The 25,835-nt window shown below is 45.3% G+C and overlaps 2 protein-coding genes across 2 annotated transcripts in view; both read left to right on the top strand.

The window, feature by feature from the left end:
- Positions 1-25,835, top strand: part of LOC144892601 (uncharacterized) — a 1,198,808-nt gene that overhangs the window by 1,169,671 nt on the left and 3,302 nt on the right. The gene's annotated exons all lie outside the window — the stretch shown is intronic.
- LOC137429749 (voltage-dependent L-type calcium channel subunit alpha-1D) overlaps positions 1-25,835 on the top strand; it is a 519,508-nt gene that overhangs the window by 309,573 nt on the left and 184,100 nt on the right. Inside the window, exons 14-19 of the mRNA XM_078779833.1 lie at positions 1,365-1,572; positions 2,025-2,145; positions 3,159-3,273; positions 3,997-4,099; positions 21,349-21,418; positions 22,789-22,921. Of these exons, the coding sequence (XP_078635959.1) occupies positions 1,365-1,572; positions 2,025-2,145; positions 3,159-3,273; positions 3,997-4,099; positions 21,349-21,418; positions 22,789-22,921 (750 nt within the window). The remainder of the gene's footprint in view (positions 1-1,364; positions 1,573-2,024; positions 2,146-3,158; positions 3,274-3,996; positions 4,100-21,348; positions 21,419-22,788; positions 22,922-25,835) is intronic.

The following is a 25,835-nucleotide window of genomic DNA, read 5'->3' on the forward strand; positions in this document are numbered from 1 at the left end:
CATATCACAACAGATCCACCACCTAACCGGATGGGCACTATAATGTTCCTGCGTATGTGGTAGGTGTGTTAGATTGCTGCTAAGTTCGAGTTCTACAATGGGATGCTTGCAGGGGAAATTGGTTCTTGTCAGACCAATAGGTCTTCATCTCGGATGTGAGATCTAGTATTGATGTTCCCGGCACTATGCCAAGCAGGGCGCTTTGTGTTCTAAGGGGAGATGAGGCCACTTTATCCGTTTACTGGCTTTGTAACCTGCAGCACGAATCTGGGCATTTCTCATGGATAACCTCCGACGGAGGTTCCCTTCATGTCACAACACTCTGCCTCTGGCAAAGGGAGTACATCTGACCAGCCTGATCAGAGCTGCATTTTCTCTGTTAGAGGTCATCCTGGGTAATCCAGATCGAGGTCTGTCTTCAACATCATTGGTTTGTTGATGTTTATGGACCAATTTCCCTGTTAACAGTCTGATTGAAGCCAAGTTGACATCCATTTTTACTGTAAGACACCCCAGCATTGTTCTGCCCAATAATTTACCATTTTTGGCCTTCACTAGGTCTTCTACAGGCCATAGTAACCCAGTCTGCCAATGGAGGTATGCAACGATATCAATACCTTCTCCAAACCTTGATCAGGTAAAAGTGCTTTTTCAAGTTGATACGTGCTGTACATGTTAGGTTTGCAAAATGGCCTTGGTCTGATGATGAATGGGAAATACAGCATGTGCACGGAGGCTTCTTTCATTTATGCTTGAAAGAAAATTTGAATTTAATTAAATATTTCTTTTCACAACTAATACTATTTTTAGGTGCGTTTAACTTTTTACCATGTGTATATCATTTGACATAATTATAAAGGAAAAATAATTCTCACCAATTATGTTCACTTTCTGGTATATATAGAAAATTGTATAGAAACTGGTGTTTTTGGACTATTGTGGGTTATCTCGTTAAGCCTGGTGTTGGCTGAGCGGTTAGGGTGCCGGCTTGGGATCCTAGGATCCTGGGTTTGAATCCCGGTCGATCGCTGAATTAACTTTACGCCAGGGGGGTTGACTCAGCCTGTCATCCTTCCGAGGTCGGCAAATTGAGTACCAGTTAACTGTTAAGTCCCTGTGTGTTGCAAGAAGCGACTAACAGGGTTGGCGGCAGGAAGGGCATCTGACCATAAAACATTGCTTCAAAAAGGGGACCACGGTGCGCTAAAAAGGCCAACCCCTGCTCTGTGGGGAAAAATGGCCTCTAAAGGTGGTTCTTATTGTGAGTTATCTCGTTCCGATAACTTTCCAATTCCCCTCATGCTTTCTCTTTTCTCTTTTCCTTCATCTTATTTATTGTTTGTTGAAACCTCACCTTTAAACAGATACTGGAACTCTTTGAGCAACCTCGTTGCTTCACTGCTGAACTCCATGCGCTCAATTGCCTCATTACTGCTGCTGCTCTTCCTCTTCATTATCATCTTCTCGCTTCTCGGCATGCAACTCTTTGGCGGAAAGTTCAACTTCGACGAGACACAGATTCATAGAAGTTCCTTTGATAACTTCCCCACTGCACTACTTACTGTATTCCAGGTGTGGCACATTCTTAACAAGGTGAAAAAGAAACTTTACAATCGATGCTTTCAATTTACAGTTCATTGAAAATAAGTGCATCATTGCCATGACATGCCAAATGCTTCCTGGCAATCAATTAAACCAGACTTGGTGGCGTGATGGTTAGGGCACCCGCTCTAAGTCTGGAAGGTCAGCGGTTTGAACCCGACCCCGGCCAAGTCACATTAATGACTTTAAAAATGGCCCGTACAACTTCCTTGTTTGATGTGATGCACTTAAAAGGGATTGAGCATGGACAAAAATGGTGGGTTGGAAACCATTGTGTAGGCTTTATGGCCATAATAGCGTCCTACTGCGTTGAAGTTCCTTGTAAAATAACTCCTTCAGTTGATTTTTATTTTATTTTAATGAGTGGTCATTGAATTCAATTCCAATATTATTTAGTCACATGACTGGTTCATTTTGTACAGATTTTGACTGGTGAAGACTGGAACTCTGTAATGTACGATGGAATAATGGCTTACGGAGGCCCATCATTTCCTGGAATGTTGGTCTGCATCTACTTCATCATCCTTTTTATCTGCGGAAACTGTATCCCTTCATACTCTGCCTTTGTTTTTGTGGCATGTGCACTAATATTAACATGGGACTGCGGATCGACAATGCCATTTCGGTAAGCTTTAAATTGTCAATTTTACAAACGAGTCTTAAAGCTCATCGGAAAAAAAGGATTTAAACAGCATTTTATTTTGGAAATACTTTGGGTGTAACTTCTCTTTTCCTCAAGGTAACCTTTTTCTCTCTTACTATCATGAATGAGACTTAAGGGTTAATAGATCTGCACATCATTGACAAGAATGCCAATCTTTAGTGATCTTTTGTCAATTTAAGCCACAAATCTTTCCAAATGCAGATGGTCTCCTTTTTTTTTTCACAGATAGCTCATACTTACATTGCCAAAAGTAGATATAGGGTTACTCAAAGTTGTTGGAACATAAATATTTTGTAGTGTTGATTTCAGGATGGAAGAGCCAAGCGGAAAGACCTTACTCGGTCTTAATGTTCCGTGAACTTAACATTTTGTCATTTGAAAATTCTCGCTATATCGTCAGCCAGAGAATCCCCTGGTATGGTGCGGATGTGCAAGATACAGAATATAAAATCAGGACCCGAGCAGGTTATACCCAAGGGGTTAGCCCCACCTTTTCCCACAGTGTCATATTGGCCCTCTTTCCTCTACTGTACCTGATAGAAAGGAAAAGCACATCCAAAGAAAACGGGAGATGGGGAGAACAGAGAAGGATTTGGAGGAGGAGGAAGAGAAGAGATACATGACCACGGTGTTGAAGCTTGAATCTGCATCGTTTTATCTTTGAAAATTCCTTATCAAAACATGGCATGCAAAATAACTATAAACAGCCAGCTACCTGCTTCAATTGAGAAGCAGCAGCAAAAAGAATTTAACTTTTGATAATTTTTTTAGTAATTCATTTGCAGTTTTACAGCACTCGTTTATTGCTATCACCATAGAGTTGCACACAGAAACATCCCACTCCATTCACCTCGCTTTAGAGGCGCTATCCTCAGCACATGTAAAATGTCAGACATCCTACTGAATGTCTTTTTGGCCATTGCTGTGGACAACCTCGCAGACGCTGAGAGTTTGACGTCTGCACAGAAGGAAGCTGAGGAGGAGAAGGAAAGAAAAAAACATGCAAGGTACATATCTATTGGACTTTACTACATCTCTAAATCGGTACTTGTCATATACTTGTCATATTACTACATATACGGTACCAAGCTCTCCTATACATGTTACTCCCCACAGTTCACTGCACAAGAATCCCTTAAAAGGTTATTGTAAAATTAGCAGACAGCACTCCAACCCTGGTGTTGGGCTCGCGGCTAGGGTGCCAGCTTAGGATCCTAGGATCCTGGGTTCGAATCCCGGTCGATCGCTGAATTAACGCCGGGGGGGTTGACTCAGCCTGTCATCCTTCCGAGGTCAGCTAATTGAGTACCAGTTCACTGGTAATTCCCTGTTTGTCATTAAAGGCGGCAAAAAGGGTTGGCGTCAGGAAGGGCATCCGGCCGTAAAACATTGCTTCAAAAAGGGGACCGAAAAACAACAACAACCACGGTCCCCGAAAAAGGCCAACCCCCGCTTGCGGGGAAAAAATGGCCTCTAAAGGTGGTTACTCCACATCTTTTTTTATTTAAAGTATCCTTGCACATTGTTTATAAAACTTCACATGAGTGTGCTTCCTTGTTGTTATATTATATTACTTTGAAATTGTATGCAAGTCTAAAAACATGGCTCGTCGAAAAAATAACAAGCTATTTTGAAGTGCAGTTTTATCCATTTTGCATTGGGTCAGTTGATCTGAACAATCTGTCCGAGTGTAAACTGCATCTGTTGGAAATTTCTGATATCCCCAACAGGTTATCGAGCCCACTGAAGGCAGTGAATGAAGATTCTCGAGAAGTCAATGGAACGGATGAGATAATCGAAATGAATGATGTAACTCCAGACAGCACAACTAAGGTTTGACCAAAGTTTGATATGAGGGGGGAGGAATGTATTTTAGAATTTAAAGTTTTTGTCTCGTGAAAATCTTGAAAAGTGGGTTTATATTATACGGTCATTTTTATTGTTTTAACAGACACGGTTGTTGTGGGTATAAGGGAGGACATGAAGTTGTTGTCAGTATCGATTTACGTTGCAACTGGAGGAGATACTGCATTGTAGTTGGCACCAATTGACTCCCCACACACCTTTATATGCCATAGCCTCTTACATTTAATCGGTAAATTTAGTGTAAATGCTAAAAACATAAATATACAAGAAGAGTGAGACGAACACGTTCTAAATGTGATCATGGAGGTGAAATACCACTGAAGAAACGATGAGTATGTTATACAGGAAAGAACAGGTGGCAGAACAGGAGAGAAGATACATGGAAGTGAATGGATTTTACCAGAGCAAAACTAGGTCCATATTGTATAAACGTTTTAAAGTTCAGGTAAGGGAAGAGGCAAGTGTGTTCAATGAGATAGCAAAGAGCGAAGCTCCTTCCCCCTCACCCTATCTCCCACCCTGTTCCCCTCTTCCCCATCCCCATTATAGGCATTTACAAGGGACATGTGAAAAGTTGTCAACCTGGCATAAACAAAGAAGATGATGACCAGAGTTATTGACTCGAGGACAATAATGAGGTTTTTATCGTGCAAAGTGCAGAAGAACAATACCTGAAAATACATTCTTATATTGGACTGTAAAGTACATGTTAGAAAGTAAAGGAAAAAAAAAAAGGAGAAAATTCATTGGAATAATAATAACTATCAGATATACCATCAAGGCTGGGTGAGAGATGGTAGGAGATTTGATAAGACAGGAGGGACATACAACAACAACGACGACAACAACAGTAACAATCCCGTGACAAATTGCGCTGGAAGGGCCACCCATAAGAATTCCATGATGTCATCCACCAAGTTGAAGCTCACACAAAAGTCTGTTTTTGACTGGACTGAACAGAATAAATGTTGGAATTGGAAGTAATTTAGATGACTTAAGCATAATTGTCTGATTTTGTTCACTAGAGAGTTCATAGAACACCTAACCCTGCACAGTCTTGAGAAAAAGGACAGAGGAAGTGTCTTTTTAAAAAGTCCTGCTTTGCATTTCTGAGCACGATCTAGATTAGCTTTATTTGTGAACTTTGGATAGCAGGTGCGATGGCAACCATAAGAAGCCAGATTAGATCAAACAGAACAGTCCAGAGCCGAACCTTCTGCCAACTCCACCCTTGCAGCGAGCGGCAAATTTCATTGGTCTATACGGCATAACATTTTGGCCAAGTATTGATAAACTGAAGGTTTTTTTTAAAAAAGTGCAAACATGGAAATAAAGTTATCAAGGCAGTAGGAAAAAAAACATTTATTCAGAAGTTTACTGCCGTTGTTTCACCGTCTGTTATCCCCACCTTATTTAACACGCTATACGAGTTATTTGTGCCTATTGTTTGTGTCCTTTATGACTTCCCTAAAAACTAAGTTTCATATTTGGAATGAGTTTCAATTTTGTTTGACTGCCAGACAGACACTGACTGAAGCAATTGCCTTATGGCGCTGTGCGCATGCGCGCTCGGAACAAGACTCCGTACAATTTACCAAATTCAGAGCCAAAGTACTGCTAAACTGCAGGTTCGTGTTCCGAATCATTTTCCGATTTGTATTCTACAGTGTTCGGCATGTAATATTCATAGAAATAGACTGATAGACAGACAGAGTGAACCAATTGCTTAACCACGCTTTGCGCTACGCATGTGCAGTAATCATGCCCACAAACTTTGATGATGATGCACGAAGCGGTGAGATAGGAGAAGTGAAATGAAAACACATTTATAGACAGACAGACAGAGACACCTTCCTTTTATTTGCATCAATAATTACAGGTCAAAGTCAAAAATGAAGAACGTTAGGATAAACATCAGACAATTATTATCTCTGGACTATTTGTATTCAATGGAAAATTCGATGGAATAATAATAGCAATCCGAAGAATAAGAATTGCCTTTTCTTTCAAAAAGAAAAGATCCAATAACAGAGATTTTTATTTTCATGTTTTGGTGTTTTTGTCAAGAAAACCTTATTTTTTATTATAATTCATTGAAAGTATATTTTCTATATTTCAATATTAGCATGATTAGCATCACATCTGAACTGTGCACTGCACACAGACTTGGGGTTATTTACGATCATAGTCAAAATTCAGGTCATCATACCAATTGAATTTTGTTTTTGTAATAGGATTGTTGACCCCATGTTATCTCTCAAATGTGTGTGACAGGTGCATTACCTGTACGAAATGGCGTGACTTTGAAATGCAAAACAAATTGCTGTTTCATTGATCATCAATGTTATTACAATTCACCAAAAGTTCTGTTACCCGCTCCCAAGGGGTGAACAAATCCCAGAATGTCCAAAACGCGAGCCCGGTTTGCTGCATATATATATATATATATATATATATATACACACATATATATATATACAGACCTGGCATATAATATGGAATATATATTTTTTCTTGACTTGGGTTTACTTTCTTAACTCAGTATATCAATCTGGTGAGTTTCTTTTACACTTTGGTGATTTATTTGTTAAAAGAACCATGTCACTGATTGTCTGTCACAGCAAGAAGTCAACAACAGGATTATATCACAGGTGGCGTGGCAAAATGTACGGACAGGTGCATTTGATGATTGGCTTCACAGTCGGGTATACAAGGGTTGTTGCGTTCTGTATAAGTGGAAAACAACTGCTGCACGTCTCCAAAAGTTATTGCCGCTTCCTCTGGAGATGGTCCGTCAACTCGACAATGCTGTTTGTCATAATTTGTCAAATTACGGCATGCAACAGCGTGCTATTGCTCGGCAGTATTGCATCACTCAACATCATGTGTCAAAGATCCTGAAACGAAATGCTCAGAGGGGTGTCCCTACTCCAAGACCGAGGCCAGGACGTCCCCGCAGAACCACAAGGAGGGATGATCGCCAGCTGCACCGGTTACTCCGCAATGGCCGTACCAAGTCAGCTAATCGGCTTAGGGCTGAGTGGCAGCAACTGACAAATGTGCCTGTATCCAGAAGGCTAGTCAAACAACGACTGGTTCAAGCAGGCTATCGTGCCAGGCATCCCCTGAGAAAGCCACGCCTGACCAGACAACACAGCCAGCGCCGATTGCAGTGGGCCAGAGAGCACCGTCAATGGCAGCCAGGACACTGGAATCACGTGACCTTCAGTGACGAGTCTAGATTTCTGGTCTATCGTCAAGATGGCCGCGTCCGAGTGCACAGACAAGTGCATGAAGCCCACAACGAAGATTGTATAGTGCCAAGAGTCCAAGCTGGAGGTGGTGGGGTAACCGTTTGGGCTGCCTTTCATGCAGGGGGCAAAACTGACCTGATTGTTCTGAATGGAAACCTGAACCAGTTCAAGTACAGGGCCATTCTGGAAGAAACATTGCTTCCATTTGCTCGTGCAGCCTTTCGAGGAAACTTTGTCTTCCAAGATGACAATGCACAGCCTCATCGTGCTCGCATGATCCAACACTTTCTTGCTGACCGTGGTGTAGAGCATATGGAGTGGCCTGCCATGTCCCCGGATATGAATCTGATAGAGAACTTGTGGGCAGAATTAACGCGTCAAATCGACCACTTGGACCAGCAGCCGACTTCTGTGCGTGAATTGCAGCAGGCTATTGTCACTGCATGGCAAGCGATTCCTGTCCAAACCTTGGCAAATCTCGTGAACAGCATGCCTCAACGTGTACGTGCTCTCCTGAATTCTCGTGGGGGTTACACGAAGTACTGAACTGTAATTTTACTGTCCGTAATCCCAGTCGTAATTTAACTTTTGTTTTTGTAAAAAAATTTTTGCCTAATGTGCAAAATAAAGAGATACTTCTGGAAAACGCACAGAAGTTTAACACAGTACTGTCCGTGAATTCAGTTCGATATCAGTTTACATCACTTTCAAGGATCAATTTATTTGCTTCGAAATGTCAAATGTGGTTTTTGTTTCTTTTGAAGGTCACATTAACAAAATCTGGAATAATTTCAACATAATTCCAATGAACTTTTGGTTCTAAGTCATCTTGAAAAGTAAGTTCACCCCCACAAAAAAAATATTCCATATTAAATGCCAAGTCTGTGTATATATATATATATATATATATATATATATATATATATATATATATATATATATATATATATATATATATATATATATATATATATACAGATATATATATATATATATATATATATATATATATATATATATATATATATATATATATATATATACATATATATATATATATATATTGTTGCGGATCTCGACGCCGGCCTTCTCCCCTTACCAAGGGGGGATTAGTCCCTTTGTCTTTGACTGGCCTGGTGGGACCCGGGACCTATGACGTCCTTCCCGGACAGCGCGAAAGGGCATGCAGGACTAGAATTAGGACTAGAATATTAGGACTAGAATCGCTATTACCTAATTACTCGCGCTGCCCTGAAACGAGGAAATAAGCCCTGCACGAACTACGCATGATGAGACGCCGAGCGGTGCGTACACGCGATCCGTGCCGTTTATATGGTGAACCCGGTTCTAGCGATCTTATTCGTACCACGCTTAGTCAATGGAAAATCACAAAAGCGTTCAAATTGGAAAAAAGGAAGAACAGATTTATTTACACTGTTCACAATGGTTCAGAGAAAAAGGGGACACAGTGCAGCCTTAAAACAGTCTTAACTTACTACCCAGGACAAACGGGCCCGTTTCACACACACACACACACACACACACACACACACACACACACACACACACACACTCACACGGGGCTTGCAGCTGTAGGATGATGGTCCGCGTCCAAGGATGGCTCTCGTGCAGCTCCCTCCGGTCTTCGGCTCGTCCCGTGCAGATGGTAAGTAGAGAGGGCAGGAGCTCTCCGCGTGTCGTTTGGCGCACAAGGGTTAATACGGGGCGAACGGTATGGTGTGGGCTCTGGCGGTTATTCACTGGCAGGCTATTACCGCGTTTACTCGCGTGGCTGAAGTAGGCGCTATTCGCCACCGGCGTGTCTGGCTGCAGCCGTGTACTCAATGCCTCTTCTTCCTCTCCTCTGGCGCGTACGTTATACTGTGCGAGTTACAGTGCAATGCCTCCAAACGCTTATCGCACGACGTTCTCTCCACACAAGTCCTTTGTCCAAGCCCTCTCCCAACAAGTCCTTTCCCCACTGCCATGTGCACGCGAGTCCTCCTCGTAAGTCCTTTCAACAAGTCCTTTCGATAAGTCCTTTCTCTGCGAGTCCTCTCACAACGAGTCCTCTCACAACGAGTCCTGTTCAAGGGCTTTGTGCAGTGACTTATATAGGCGCACCCCACGAACTTTCTAGAACTCACCAGACGCGCCTCTCCACGCCCTCTCATGCCATGCCGGTCGAGCCCTGTTGGCTGGTGGCTCTTACCGTCATCGCCTCTGACGCTCCGCCTTGACGCCGCCCCCACCCCGACCCTGCGCTCCTCCTTCTCAGGCCTACCTCGTGTTACTCGACTAGTGAGCGAGCAAAGGGCAGCAAATGCTGCGGGCAGCCAAAGCGTAATAACTGAGTGGGTCAGCCAAATGGGGCGTGGGATCAATTATGCCCATTGAGGTGGAATTGGAGGGTGGACGCAAAAATGACCGGGACCTAAACTCATGTCTCTACACAACGCAGATATTACGAGGGGAAATGGCCTATACTTACACATACTATGACATAACTAATACTACAAGTAGCCTACGTGTTTCTCGTGGAACTAACTATGGGGGGCAACCCTTTAACCTTTAATGATCAATATGTGATTGGTTCAATAAATAACCACCTTTAGAGGCCATTTTTCCCCGCAAGGCGGGGGTTGGCCTTTTTCGGGAACCGTGGTTGTTGTTGTTTTTCGGTCCCCTATTTGAAGCAATGTTTTACGGCCGGATGCCCTTCCTGACGCCAACCCTTTTTGCCGCCTTTAACGACAAACAGGGAATTACCAGTTAACTGGTACTCAATTAGCCGACCTCGGAAGGATGACAGGCTGAGTCAACCCCCCTGATGTTAATTCAGCGATCGACCGGGATTCGAACCCAGGATCCTTGGATCCTAAGCCGGCACCATAGCCGCTAGCCCAACACCAGGGATCCAGGGATCCAGGTTCAATATTGGCTCAAATTGTATTCAATATCTAATTCGGCAAATTGAGCCTGGTGTTGGCTTAGCGGTTAGGGTGCCGGCTTGGGATCCGAGGATCCTGGGTTTGAATCCCGATCGATTGCTGAATTAACGTCAGGGGGGTTGACTCAGCCTGTCATCCTTCCGAGGTCGGCAAATTGAGTACCAGCTTGCTGGGATGAATGATCCCGGTGTGTACCCCGATTTAGAATAGGCACACCGTATCCCTGCGTGTCGTAAGAGGCGACTGAGTGTTGGCGTCAGGAAGGGCATCCGGCCATAAAAACATTGCCTCAAACAGGGAACCATGATTGTCATGGGGCCCGCAAGGCTAACCCCCGCTCCAGCGGTGAAAATGGCCTTAAAACGATCACTCATTCATTCATTCAATCATTCATTCATGTGCAATTCTCAAAATCGTAGCAACATATATTTATACATACATACATGTATACACAATTGTATGTATGCAGATTGTAGGGAGTTGTTGTATGCACATGATCTGGTGTGGATTGCGGAAAGTATGGATGGACTGAAGGAAAAGATGAACAAGTGGAAGGAATGTATGGAGACAAAAGGTCTGAAGGTGAATATAGGAAAGACGAAGGTGATGGCAAGTGGTAAAGCATGTGGTGAGGTGGAAAGAACTGGGAAGTGGCCATGTGCTGTGTGCAGGAAGGGTGTCGGAGTGAACTCCATTCAATGTACAATGTGCGCTGAGTGGGTTCATCAAAAATGTAGTGGTCTGAGAGGGTCATTAACCAGTGTGGCAGCTACATTCAAATGTAAGGTGTGCACAGAGGGAGCTGCAGATGGAGGAAATGTTGAGTTGGATCTTGGAGATGGCGTGAAGCTGGAAGGTGTGAAAACATTTTGCTACCTCGGAGACATGCTGAATGGAGAAGGTGGATCAGACTCGGCAACGGTTGCAAGAGTGAGATGTGCATGGAAGAAGTTTCGGGAACTGAGTGGCGTGCTGATGAGGAGGGGAGTGTCGTTGAAGCTGAAGGGAAAGGTGTATGCTGCATGTGTGAGAAGTGTTATGATTTATGGGAGCGAGACATGGGTAATGAACGTAGAGCAGCAACAAAGGGTGGAAATGCGAATGGTTCGGTGGATGTGCGGAGTATCGTTGAGAGAGAGGAAGACAAATGATGAATTGCGAAAGCTGATGGGAATAGAGCCTGTGATTGATGCTGTGAAGAGGAACAGGTTGAGATGGTTTGGTCATGTGTTGAGGAAGGATGAAAGTGACTGGTTGAGAAGAGTGATGGAAATGAATGTAGAAGGAAGTAGAGGACGGGGAAGACCGAGAAAGACTTGGCTAAAGATGGTGGAAGAAGAAATGCGGGCAAGGGGGTTAACAAGGAGATGCAGAAAATAGGGCAAAATGGAGAAGATTGTCATGGGGACTGCAAGGCTAACCCCCGCTCTTGCAGGGAAAATGGCCTTAAAATGCATGTTGTGTTGTTGTGTGTATGTATATATATATATTGTTACAGACGCGGTTTTGGATGTTAGTTTACCGAGCGGTTTGGTATGACCGCGTCTGCACAGTTTACCCGATTATACTCGAATGTTGGCCGAGTCGCGCTACGCTAGATCAATGAAGGAAAGGACACAACGGCTAGGTTAAATGACACGACAACAGGGGTACAGTTCTCAAGACCTCCGGAGGAGGTTATAATATTTGTATGCAGAGCGTTGAGATTACAAGGACAAGAGGTACAGCATAGGAAGGTAGGCACTTAGACACACTTATCTTAATCCCGACAGACCACAGATAAACGGGACAAGACTGACTCACACAGGGATTGATGGCAAGGAAGGGCAGGTAGTCGCTGGACAGCACAAGGTGCACCTTGGCTCAGGGACAGGATAGCACGGTCCAAAAGAGGCAGGGAGGTATCGTCGCGCTGGAGGTGGCGTCTGGTTCTCTTCAAGCTGGGGGCGCATCTCACGTCACCTCCGGTAAGTGGCTGCCTATATCCAGCGGGGAGTGACACGCCCTCGGCTCGTTAGCTCCGCCCCAGATGGAATCGGTCCGCCGCTTCCATTGGGTGCGGGGGTTACCGGGCTCCGCCCTTGACGAGGAGCTGACAGGGAGCCCCTATTTGGTAACCCCGTCGAGCACATGGGCAATGGCGGCTAACCAAGCCGGAGTGAGGACGCACACTCCCCGCGCGCTGTTGTTGTAGTTGTTGTTGTTGTTGTTGTTTCATGAGGAAGATGGGAGGAGGTATGGGGAGGTCCTAAACTCACTACTGGTGCCATACAATCACATTCTGGTGCAACGAAGAGTCAGAATTAATGGAAACGAGTCCTTAACTGACATAGACTAAGAATAACTAGCAAGATGTCCTATAGTTGTCTACGTGAGATGCGGTGAACCTGGGCACGACATTTAATGGGGGAAAAAGGGGAAGGTCGGTTCTACAGAGTGTTGTTTACAGACAATGGGACTAGGGAATGGGGGATTGGGGATAGTTGGGGAGTATTGGGGAAATAGGGGAATATTTACAAGCGGATATGGATGGAGGCCAAATCCCATATCCGCAACATTGCACCCTTCTCTACCCTCGGGGCGTCCCGACCCGATAAATTTTTACCTACTTTAGTGTGGCACTCAGATGTAGTTCCCTCTACTATTAACTCTACCCTGAGTGCGACAGTTTTACAGATGTTCACAAATGAGTAAATATGTCCCCCTGCGACGTTGCACCCTTCTCCTCACAGAAACACACCCACAGGATAACCGATCGCGGAAAGAATTCTCAAACTAAACATACAGCCGGTAGGGAGCATTATTTACACAAGACTACGCTGATATTTACACTACGATCCAGGACCTGTTTTTGGAGGTACACATGCAGATGTTATGCATAGAGAGAGCACGCATGCCAGCATCGATACACCAACCCACGAGTGCTCTGTGGCCTTACGGCCTTTAATAATGTGCAGAGCACCCCATCCAAGCACCAAAAGCACCACCCCATAACACAGTCAGCACCATCCGGTGCACCAATACAGTGTTTATAGTCACCGGTGGTGTCGCAGCCGGCCGATGTTCTGCCGCTGGTCTTGCCTTCATGTGGTGCACTTGGCCTTCTGGCTTCTTTCAAAAATAAAGAAAGGCGCCAACCGCGTCCATTTCTTTATTGTGGCCGTCAGGGGGCCAACTATTAGTGGTTCACCTGTCTGGCATAGGTGCCACGTTGACCCATAGGTCCATCGACGGGTGGTGCTTGGCCGCAAAAGACTGCGGTCCATGGTGGGCGGCCACAAAAATTGCGGTCCATATGGTGTATCGATCCCGGCAGCAAGCAGCGAAAGTGCAGGCCCACAACTGCGGAGCCAGCACCTCTCTCTCCTCTCTCTCTGCCCCAAAGCCAGATCCTCGGAGGTGGGAGACAAAAGAAGAAGACAAGTGAGTAAGGTGGTAAGGGCGCAAAAGTGCACGCAACATTAGGTAATGCACACTAGGGGCACATGGGAACCAGGTGAGACAGGTACGTTCCTACCGTACGCCCCCCCCCCCCCACCAGGTAACCTACATTGCCCCTCCCTTACCCCTTACTGTATCCACAAAACACAACACTACCCATAAACATCTACTTTACAAATCAACAAACGTCCCTACTGTCTTCCCCGTTCCTCCCATAAACCAAATTCGTCTTCTCTCCCTCCTAACCAATCAAATTTGCCATTTTCAACTCTCATCAAAATTTGCCATCTCCAACTCAACATCATAATTTGCCATCACCAATTCATCATCAGTCCCTCCTAGGGAGGGAGAGATGGAATCACTCCAATGTCTCATCCACGTCGTGATGCGTTTCACCAATCCAACCAGCAATTCTTATTTCCTGCAACACAGAACAAAGGAACACAGGTGTGGAGTCATCATCATCACCTCAGGTAAGTGGCTGCGTATGGTGCGACAGGTTCATCAATCCTAACTATTTCCTAAATGACTTTAACAACTTTACATTACCCGGGGTCTTTCTCCTGCCAAACCATTGGCCCTCTTACACTATGGGTTCTAAAAACCAATTCCCATTGACCAAACTGTGGTGCTTTTCAATTTGGGGTCTCACTCCCCCGATTCATCTCCCGGTGCCCTCGCACAATTTCTGGGCTGTGGTGTGTACCTCTCCCAGCGGGTCTACCCACCTGCACACCTCCACCACTGCAGTTGCCTCCGAGCTTACCTGCTCCTTACCCTAACCTAACTACCTGGGGAAGGCCCTCTGGCGCTCTCCCCACTCGGTGCCCTCTCTGGCACTGGGCTACCCGGGTCCGTCCTCCGGATCCTCGGGCCCCATCCACAACTCTACCGGCTCCCAGAGCCCACCTGCGGCCTCACCTGGCCGACATCCTCACAGTGGTGGAGTGCCCAACCAACTACACACACTAACAGGCTACACGCCCAGCCATTTCCACAACACTAATGCACCCATCCACAATACCATTCTGCAACCGCACCACAAATGCCAATATCCAACCACAATTTACCTATACCCTCTACCTAACACTTACACTACCCGCCCCGGGTACTCGTGAAAGGGGTCCACTCTTCCCCCATCCACACCTTCGCACCATGCACACCACTCCGTACCACTTACTCCAACTCTCTCCACACCACCTTTACTTGCACACCTGTGCTCTCACACTTGGTGCCGCCTGCACCCTTCTCTCCCCAAGCGCCTTCGCGCTGATCCACCACACTCACTACTCATCCATTGCTCCACACACCTGTCCAGTTCTCACACAGCATCATCTCACCTAACTACTCCCCTCTGAAACTTGCGCTTCCCAGTCGTCCCTTTAAACTATTGCGCTCCCACGTCATTATCATCCATACTAATCTACCTGCGTCCCCACTACAGGTATCAGTCACTATCTAACCTTAACGTTACCTAATGTCAATCTCTTCTAGATCCCTACACACGATATCCTAACCCACCCGGGCTAGTTTTCACTGCCATCAACCCCATAATCTATAGCGCATTTGCCCCACGTCTGTGAGGGATGGTGGATTTGCCATCCCACCACATCGGGGGTCTCTCTATCAATTTTGCTCGTCCAAATTCCAACAAATCAAAAATTTGCCAATCACTGCCAATCACTGCCCATCATCTGCCAATCATTACTGCCAATCCTTTGCCAATCATCAAATTTTGTTTTTTTCTAATTTTGGGGCCAAAACACTAACCTCATCACACAGTCTACTCACTAATGCCTCTCGGTGAGCCAATTCCTGTCCAAAGCCCGGCTTCGTACAGCCAAGCCATGAATGCGGGTTGTGTGGTGCCAGCGGCTGGATACGTCCCGCATTCGGTGCAGGGAAGGAGGTTTACCCGGGCCGAGGTTCCACGCACCATCTCGGCACGGAGCCATCCCATGGCTCGATCTCGACCTGCCGGAATGTCTCAACAAAAAGTGGTCGCCATGACGACCCTTCCTATCCAGCTGCCCGCTCCGCCTAGTGGAGCACGGACGCGGCCGTTCAAAGCGAGGCCCGGCACGCACCGAGGGCCCGCTTCGGCTAAAAGTCGACCTAACCTTTAACCCGGTTACCGTCGATGCTTCACCTGGATGCTTACATGCATACGCTACCCCTTGCTTGCTCATACCTTTCCTTACACACCCAGGTACCCTCATTCCGCTCACCGACTTGGTCACACACCTGACCACCGAACACCTTGGCACACATTCGTCGCTCGCACACCTCACCAACACACCTCTTCGCGCCCCCTCCTCGGTCACCTCCTCTGTGACAATCACAGGTGTGCTCTCACTCGCACACCCAACCACGTGCCTCACTACCAATTCCAGCGTGCATTCCCACTCACGCTCTACCATTCCAGGTGTGCATCCTCGCTCACCTGTCACAACCAACTCACGCTCCTTGTCACTCTCACTACTCTCACCTCCATTCTTGACAGCGCACTCACCCTTACTCTCGACAGCACACTCTTTCCTCATGCACCCGTCCGTTACACACCTTTCTCGCACACACTCTCCCGTTACATCCTCTGTAACACTCACCACCCTGCGCTTCCATGTACCCCCTCGCACACGCGCTTCGACCGACTCACTCTCGCCAGCACCCTCACTCCTTGGCACGCACTTTTTCCTCACACACCCCAGAGTCGGACTTTCTCGCACACCTCCTCTTTCGCACACCAGACCTGTCGCACACTTCACCAACGGCCTCTCACGAACACCCGGGTCCATCTCGACCCCCAAGCTTCTTAAATCCCCTGGCGCATCATACGCGCGACCATATTGGTCACCACTTACACCGGGTCCTCTTCCTCTTCGCTTCTCCTCCATCACCTGCGAATCCCTCATCCGGTTAATGAGCACATCATCACGATCCAAACACAGACTTTGGACCAATTCTTTTACCTCCTCTTTTATCTCTTTCTTATCCTCTCTCCGTCGCTTCTTAATTTCGCTCACCCCTTCTTCCACTTCTTCTAATTTCTGCTTCACCTCTTTTATTCCCCGGTACGTCTCCTCAAGCTCGTCCTCCAAGGCTACCTTGACCGTTTCCATGTGCGTCCTCACCTGCCGGTCCTTCGTCTCCATTACCTCTATCACCTCGTCCAACCTCGTTGTCAGTCCCTCACGTACCATCTGACATTCCCTCTTCGTCGCTACCAAGTCATCTTTTAGTTCTTTCTGTGTCGCTTTTAACCCTCCTAGTACCGCAATGTTCCTTTGTACCTGCTCCACTAACTCAGTCTGTCCCACCGTCAGCTGTTCCACTCCCAGCGTCAACTCCTCTATACCACCTTGCAATTTTACAGTCCCCTTTCTCACCTCCTTCTCCATGCGCTCCTTACAGTGCCTCACCTCCTCGCGCACTCCTCCGACCTCCTCACTCACCCCTCTTCTGATCTCCTCTCCCATCACTTGCATCTCCTGCCCAGATGCCACCCTCATCTGCTCCATTTCCTCCCTGTGAGCATCCAGTTTGGTTTCTACCCCCATTTTGACTCTCCTCTTGTCCCTCATTTTGGTCCTGGATCGACCCTGCCTCACTCTCTTCTACCGGAACCCAGCCGTCTTGTTCTGCCATAGCGCGACTTTCAAAATTCGGGTTTTTTTTTTTTTTTTGTAAAACACAATTAAATTTCGCTGTTATAATTTCGAGCGCGTGAAACGCGCTCCGGATCGAATCCCACTTCCCGACACCAAATGTTACAGACGCGGTTTTGGATGTTAGTTTACCGAGCGGTTTGGTATGACCGCGTCTGCACAGTTTACCCGATTATACTCGAACGTTGGCCGAGTCGCGCTACGCTAGATCAATGAAGGAAAGGACACAACGGCTAGGTTAAATGACACGACAACAGGGGTACAGTTCTCAAGACCTCCGGAGGAGGTTATAATATTTGTATGCAGAGCGTTGAGATTACAAGGACAAGAGGTACAGCATAGGAAGGTAGGCACTTAGACACACTTATCTTAATCCCGACAGACCACAGATAAACAGGACAAGACTGACTCACACAGGGATTGATGGCAAGGAAGGGCAGGTAGTCGCTGGACAGCACAAGGTGCACCTTGGCTCAGGGACAGGATAGCGCGGTCCAAAAGAGGCAGGGAGGTATCGTCGCGCTGGAGGTGGCGTCTGGTTCTCTTCAAGCTGGGGGCGCATCTCACGTCACCTCCGGTAAGTGGCTGCCTATATCCAGCGGGGAGTGACACGCCCTCGGCTCGTTAGCTCCGCCCCAGATGGAATCGGTCCGCCGCTTCCATTGGGTGCGGGGGTTACCGGGCTCCGCCCTTGACGAGGAGCTGACAGGGAGCCCCTATTTGGTAACCCCGTCGAGCACATGGGCAATGGCGGCTAACCAAGCCGGAGTGAGGACGCACACTCCCCGCGCGCTGTTGTTGTAGTTGTTGTTGTTGTTGTTGTTTCATGAGGAAGATGGGAGGAGGTATGGGGAGGTCCTAAACTCACTACTGGTGCCATACAATCACATTCTGGTGCAACGAAGAGTCAGAATTAATGGAAACGAGTCCTTAACTGACATAGACTAAGAATAACTAGCAAGATGTCCTATAGTTGTCTACGTGAGATGCGGTGAACCTGGGCACGACATTTAATGGGGGAAAAAGGGGAAGGTCGGTTCTACAGAGTGTTGTTTACAGACAATGGGACTAGGGAATGGGGGATTGGGGATAGTTGCGGAGTATTGGGGAAATAGGGGAATATTTACAAGCGGATATGGATGGAGGCCAAATCCCATATCCGCAACAATATATATATATATACACACACACACAGACTTGGCATTTAATATGGAATTATTTTTTTTCTTGACTTGGGTTTACTTTCTTAACTCAGTATATCAATCTGGTGAGTTTCTTTTACACTTTGGTAATTTATTTGTTAAAAGAACCATGTCACTGATTTGTCTGTCGCAGCAAGAAGTCAACAACAGGATTATATCACAGGTGGCGTGGCAAAATGTACGGACAGGTGCATTTGATGATTGGCTTCACAGTCGGGTATACAAGGGTTGTTGCGTTCTGTATTAGTGGAAAACAACTGCTGCACGTCTCCAAAAGTTATTGCCGCTTCATCTGGAGATGGTCTGTCAACTCGACAATGCTGTTTGTCATGGAGTGGTTTCTTTACGAAATTACGGCATGAAACAGCGTGCTATTGCTCGGCAGTATGGCATCACTCAAGGTCAGGTGTCAAAGATCCTGAAACGAAATGCTCAGAGGGGTGTCCCTTCTCCAATACCGAGGCCAGGACGTGTCCGCAGAACCACAAGGAGGGATGATCGCCAGCTGCACCGGTTAGTCCGCAATGGCCATACCAAGTCAGCTAATCAGCTTAGGGCTGAGTGGCAGCAACTGTCAAATGTGCCTGTATCCAGAAGGCTAGTCAACCAACGACTGGTTCAAGCAGGCTATCGTGCCAGGCGTCCCCTGAGAAAGCCACACCTGACCAGTCAACACTGCCAGCGCCAATTGCAGTGGGCCAGAGAGCACCGTCAATGGCAGCCAGGACACTGGAATCACGTGATCTTCAGTGACGAGTCTAGATTTCTGGTCTATCGTCAAGATGGCCACGTCCGAGTGCGCAGACAAGTGCATGAAGCCTACAACAAAGATTGTATAGTGCCAAGAGTCCAAGCTGGAGGTGGTGGGATGACCGTTTGGGCTGCTTTTCATGCAGGGGGCAAAACTGACCTGGTTGTTCTGAATGGAAACCTGAACCAGTTCAAGTACAGGGCCATTCTGGAAGAAACATTGCTTCCATTTGCTCGTGTAGCCTTTCGAGGAAACTTTGTCTTCCAAGATGACAATGCACGGCCTCATCGTGCTCGCATGATCCAACACTTTCTTGCTGACCGTGGTGCAGAGCATATGGAGTGGCCTGCCATGTCCCCGGATATGAATCCGATAGAGAACTTGTGGGCAGAATTAACGCGTCAAATCGACCACTTGGACCAGCAGCCGACCTCTGTGCGTGAATTGCAGCAGGCTATTGTCACTGCATGTCAAGCGATTCCTGTCCAAACCTTGGAAAATCTCGTGAACAGCATGCCTCAACGTGTACGTGCTCTCCTGAATGCTCGTGCGGGTTACACGAAGTACTGAACTGTAATTTTGCTGTCCGTAATCCCAGTCGTAATTTAACTTTTGTTTTTGTTAAAAAAAAATTTGCCTAATGTGCAAAATAAAGAGATACTTCTGGAAAACGTACAGAAGTTTAACACAGTACTGTCCATGAATTGAGTTCGATATCAGTTTACATCACTTTCAAGGATCAATTTATTTGTTTCGAAATGTCAAATGTGGTTTTTGTTTCTTTTAAAGGTCACATTAACTAAATCTAGAATAATTTCAATATAATTCCAATGAACTTTTGGTTATAAGTCATCTTTAAAAGTAAGTTCACCCCCACAAAAAAAATATTCCATATTAAATGCCAAGTCTGTATATATATATATATATATATATATATATATATATATATATATATATATATATACATATATATATATATATATATATATATATATATATATATATATATATATATATATATGTATATATATATATATATATATATACTCACATACATACATACATACATACATACATACATACATACATACATACATACATACATACATACATACATACATACATACATACACACACTGGCGCAGATTTGAGAAATCAAACAGTGTGTGTCTGCCTGGGTTTTATTAAGGAACCAAGCTTGTCTTTGAAAGAGACCATACACCAACCCATTACATGCCACCGAGTGTCTTGTCGCCACGGATAGAGTGATGTGTGCTGCTCTAAGTAGCATCTGTGAATATATTCATTGACAGTCAATTACATCAAAGTGCTTGTGCAGCTACTTCCAAGAATTGCTCATTTGGAGCAGAAGAAATCCATCTGATTAAGAACCAACCACCCTGTTTATGCCTGGTAATGCTCATTCCAATTTCTAGCTGTTTGGTGTGTGGTGTCGCCACAACTGGAAATCAAAAAGATCCTGCTGCAGCATTCAAAGAGATATATATATTTATGTCCAAGGGAAATTGCCATGAAAAAGCCATAAAGAGGTCTTGAATCATGTAGAGATTTGGGGTTACCCTTTTTAGCATTCCCATATAAATCCGTAGCTCATGGTTGTAGGGAAGAGGCTAAAATCGCACGTAAGCATTTGTCTACTGTCTGCTCATTTTCCTGCAATTCATGTAAAAGTACATTGATGTATATTAATGCCCATGTTGTGCACTCGATTTATCTAAAAGCTCAAGCATGAGCCTTAGAACAGAAAAAAAAACGTTAGAGGCCCGGTTCTTCCAGAGAAAACATTAGACTGATGCATTAACTGTTGGAGATTACTCCAAGCAAAATTAATAACTTTTACAAACAGGACAAGTCATAACACATGACATTACTACATTGTAAACCTTCTCAACCATTATTATGCACCTAACAATTTCTGTCCTGACTTGCAGTTTCCATTGGATGGCATCGCTGCTGAAAGCGACAGAGAGAAGGATGCCTATTCATCCGAGGATTATGCGGGTAAGGCTGGAGCCTAGATCAACGTCACCTTGGCAACACAGATCGCTGGATGCTGAATTTTAGCATCCAGTATTGCAGAATGCTTCGGCAATTTATAGGCAGAAAATGTTGAATAAAATTTAACGAAAAGATTGAACCTTGTCATATATTCTCCAGATAAGTCCAGCTGGTCAATCTCATTGTTGTACTTATGAGAATCGTCAAAATCCTTGCAAATATACTCATCGTTCTACCTGGAGCAGCACAAGTGCTGTCACGTTGCACAGCGTTCAGTTGTTTTTGTCATCGTCATCAAGGCGTGTTTTCGTAAACTCATTACCTTCTGATTTGTATTCGGACCACTGGTAACAACTATTCACCTTCTCCAAGATGTGACACAAAACGCAATTGTCTTCGGATTTATAAGGCAACTTGTCGTAAATGTGGTGTGCTGTAAAGTTATTCATTCCTTCTGTATATAGATCTGACCTTTCAGTATTTCCTCCTAATTCCCTTCTTTATCATCAAAACGCTTTCAGACGTTTTGAAAACGCTTTCAGACGTTTTGAAAACGCTTTCAGACGTTTTTGTCCTTCCCCCTCTCTCCCCATCTTGTCTACCGCTCCCCTTATTTTGTGTTTTATGTCGGTTTGACTTTTTGTGTGATTAATGTTAGCTCTTTCACGAGCCTCGATCTTGTATCCAAAAAAAACAAAAAAAAACGCTTTCAGACATCAACACTTAAAATGTTCCTGCTCATCCCAGCAATACGAAACAAAAATCATAATGCTTCCTGGACAAGAAATGTCAGTCACATTCCAAATTATTATGATCAAGAGCTCATAACTACAATCCTTTTGCAACGTGCAAAACTCTTTCGGTGTTAACAACCGGCTTATCACCGTTAGCATTGCATCTTGCTCACAACACCGCAAGGGTCGCACTCAGAACCTAAGGTGGTAGATAGGTATTTCTTTCAGTATCTTTACTTTGTGTTTTCCCTTTATAAGCCTTGATGGTGGTTAAGATTTATTATATGCCTTCATCTCCTTACCAGACTGAGATGATAGCTTAAAGGTAAGACACTGGCTTTTTAGCAGGGAGTTGAATAACCGAGTATGCCATCCTTCAGGGGAGTTGTTAAGCCAGCAGGCATTTACGTGTGGACGTTGAAGATGCCAAGGAACATTTCAAAGAAAAAAAAGAGATTAGCACATTGTGTTCCGGTGTCATGGCCGAATTCTAAATTCTTGCCTCAATATACAAGGGGCATTGCACCACTGGCAGAGTGGCACTCCCCACACATGGTGCAACTAGCAGCCAAATAGGTTGTGCACACGAGTGAATGAATTGCCTCCTGCTTACAATCCTTTGTATGTCACCTGATTCAGGCGTTGAGAATGACAGTGAGCCAGAGATTCCCGTGGGGCCACGTCCGCGGCGACTTTCTGAACTGCACATTAAAGAAAAGATTGCACCGATGCCTGGGAGCTCGGCTTTCTTCCTCTTCAATGACAGCAACGCGTAAGGACAATGGTGCTGCTGTAGATTCTGCAAAGGCTCAGGATCTATTCCCAGGCCAACTATATCATCCTCACCCTTGTATAATTCTCCTATGAATCCTCATTAGATGTGATTAAAATTTTATGAGATCTCTTGGGGCATCTTTGGAAGGTTGAAGCTTTTATATTGACATCCTCTCACAATATGTCCTTTTGTTATCAACTGTTTATTGTTACCTTTGGATATTATTTGCCTTTGCTTCAAATGTATAAGTGTGTCTGGAAATTAATATTAAGAGCTACTAGTTTTATAGGTGGTGTAACTATCTATTCAAAACCCAAAACTGGTATTAAAAACCCCCGTTGTGGTAAATCATTTTTCCCTTAAACCGACACATTGCCATTTATTTTGCCTTATTTGTTTAATTGCTAGACTGTTTTGCTTAATTTTCATAAATCGTCATGATTTGTACTCATTGTTTAGCTTGTTACGGTCATTGTTTCAGAGGAGTTTTACAAATCGAAAGAACACTTTTAAATTTTTAACTTTCTTGTGATCTCATTGAAAAACATTAGCTCTTAGAAACGATGGAGATACCGTCTTAATCGCAAAGGCTGGTGTTGTTCTGTGCCAATGGACAGGCAGGCAGTTGTTATGGACGAAGGCCTGTTTGTAAGGATTAAACAGCTTGTGTGCTGTCAGTGGTCTTATGTGGTTCTGCATGCTGGACACCACTGAGGAAACTTTGAAAGAGACTCAACACCTTCCATTACAGATGTATAAGCACCGTTCTTGGCATCTCCACGAGAATCCAATGGTCAGAGCTAAATGATGCCTGGAATGGCTAGGCCTTGTCTGCATGCCCAATCATAGCACCCCAAAGATGAGCCTGTTTAGTTAGCTCTCTCAGCCTCGTCCACGAGTTGGTCCAAGGAAACAGTGGAGCTATTTCATCCGCAAGGACCTAATGGTGCAGGGGTGCCAGAAGAGAAATGGTATGACATGTCAGTCATTTCCAAAGTAAGATGGCCCATCATCTGCTGCACAAATCAGAGAGAACTGCACCAAAATCAACTAAATGATCAGCCATTACACCAAGTATTGTGCTTGTGGTGTCGGCAAACCTTGAGAGTGACTTGATGAGGCATAAGTATATCTCAGAAAGTCAAAATGTTTTCAGTGAACAATGAGGAGCTGCCCTTTGTCCAGAATGCCAGAAATGGCTTGCCAGCCCTGGTGGGCTTGCAGACAATAGGTGTAGGCCAACACAACAGTGACCAAACAGACTCTCTATATATCTCATCTCATCGTTTGTTCCCACAAATGGAGCTAGCATGATCCTGTGTAACAGCAACAATCCAGTACAGGTGTGCATGTGTATCAGTCACCACCATCAGGCACCCTTCTTTAATACTGTCTGCACAAGTGGCTTTAAGCACAGTTCAATAAAGTTGTCTTATACAGAGGGTCCCCACTGTTAAGTCTCTCCGCTATCCGTCATTTCGCATACAAGTCCATAAGTTACTTAGGAACATTTTCATTATACATTCAACAATTCCCACACTAACGTCCTTTGGACAGAAGACTAGTTACCAGGTATCCCACCCCACAATGCTTTGCGTACCAGCTTCCCAGCGTTCCACCCCACAATGCATTGTGTCTCATGCTCTATATCACGCTGTGCTTTGTTGAACTTAACACGTCGCTTACTGTAGAATACTGTCCTGTATTTTTTTTTTTTTATATTTGTGTACTTTACTGCAGTAGTCATTGAATAATGAGAGGTGAACCTATAAGTAAGTGGCAATGCAGTAGTGTAACTCTGGATGTCAAATTAGACACAAAATATAATGGTGAACGACCAGCCGATATCGCTCGCTATCGTGATTTGCCGCTGACGACTGTTCAAACTATTTTAAAGAATGCTGATGAGGGTCGTGCAGACAGCATGGCGTGACGCGCGGCACGCAAGATGCGCCATTCAGCTAATGTGGCCGTGCTGCAGGAATGGCCGAACGCGCCGATCACTTTCTTTGCTTTAATCAGCGTCATATGGTCACCCTGGAGTTGTTTGTTGACATCATTCAGTATACTGAATATGTCCGTGAGGTAAGCCACATCATGCTCAATCGCATTCACTTTCTCCGATAGCTCCGTATCAATTTCCGACAGAAACTCGACCATTGTTGAGAAGAGGGCATGGAAACGGGTCAAACAAGCGCCTTTGGACAACCATCGAACTTCGGTGTGCAACAGGAGCCGCTCGAATGCCTCATCGTTCTCCTGGCAAAGCTGACGAAACAGCCGATCATGCAGAGACGACACCTTGATTTTATTCACTGCTTTGATTACTATTTGGAGTGATGTATGAAGTCTGGTGCTGAGAGCTTTTGCTACAAGATGCTGGCGGTGCACGACACAGTGAATGGCGAACACGGACGGTACCTGGTTCTTCAGAAGCGCAATAAAACCACGCTGGCGACCAACCATCGCTGGTGCCCCGTCCGTCGCGCAAGCGAGAATGTTCTCCATCGGTATGTTCTTATCAGTAAAGTACTTCTCCAACGTTTGGAAGATGGAAGAACCCTTCGTATCGGTCTGGAGAGAGCGGGCAAACAACATTTTTCTTCCACCATTTCCTGATCACGGATGAAGCGAACGTAGCAGAGTAACAGAGCTTCACTGTCACGCAAAGTGGACTCGTCCAGCTGGATGGCGAAGTGTGTGCTTCTCAGCTCACTACACAGCTTATCTTCTACATCTGATGACATTTCATCAATCCGCCTGGCCACGGAATCAGTGCTGAGCGCAATCGACGAGAGAACTGGATTCGGATCCTGGCCCATAACGGTTTTTATCACTTCCCCAACAGCTGGTTTGATCAACTGTTCGCTGATTGAATACGGTTTTCCAGATCTGGCGATGAGCAATGTCA

Source organism: Myxine glutinosa, chromosome 6, assembly GCF_964187855.1.
Source record: "Myxine glutinosa chromosome 6, kmMyxGlut1.1, whole genome shotgun sequence".
In the NCBI taxonomy this organism is placed as follows: domain Eukaryota; kingdom Metazoa; phylum Chordata; class Myxini; order Myxiniformes; family Myxinidae; genus Myxine; species Myxine glutinosa.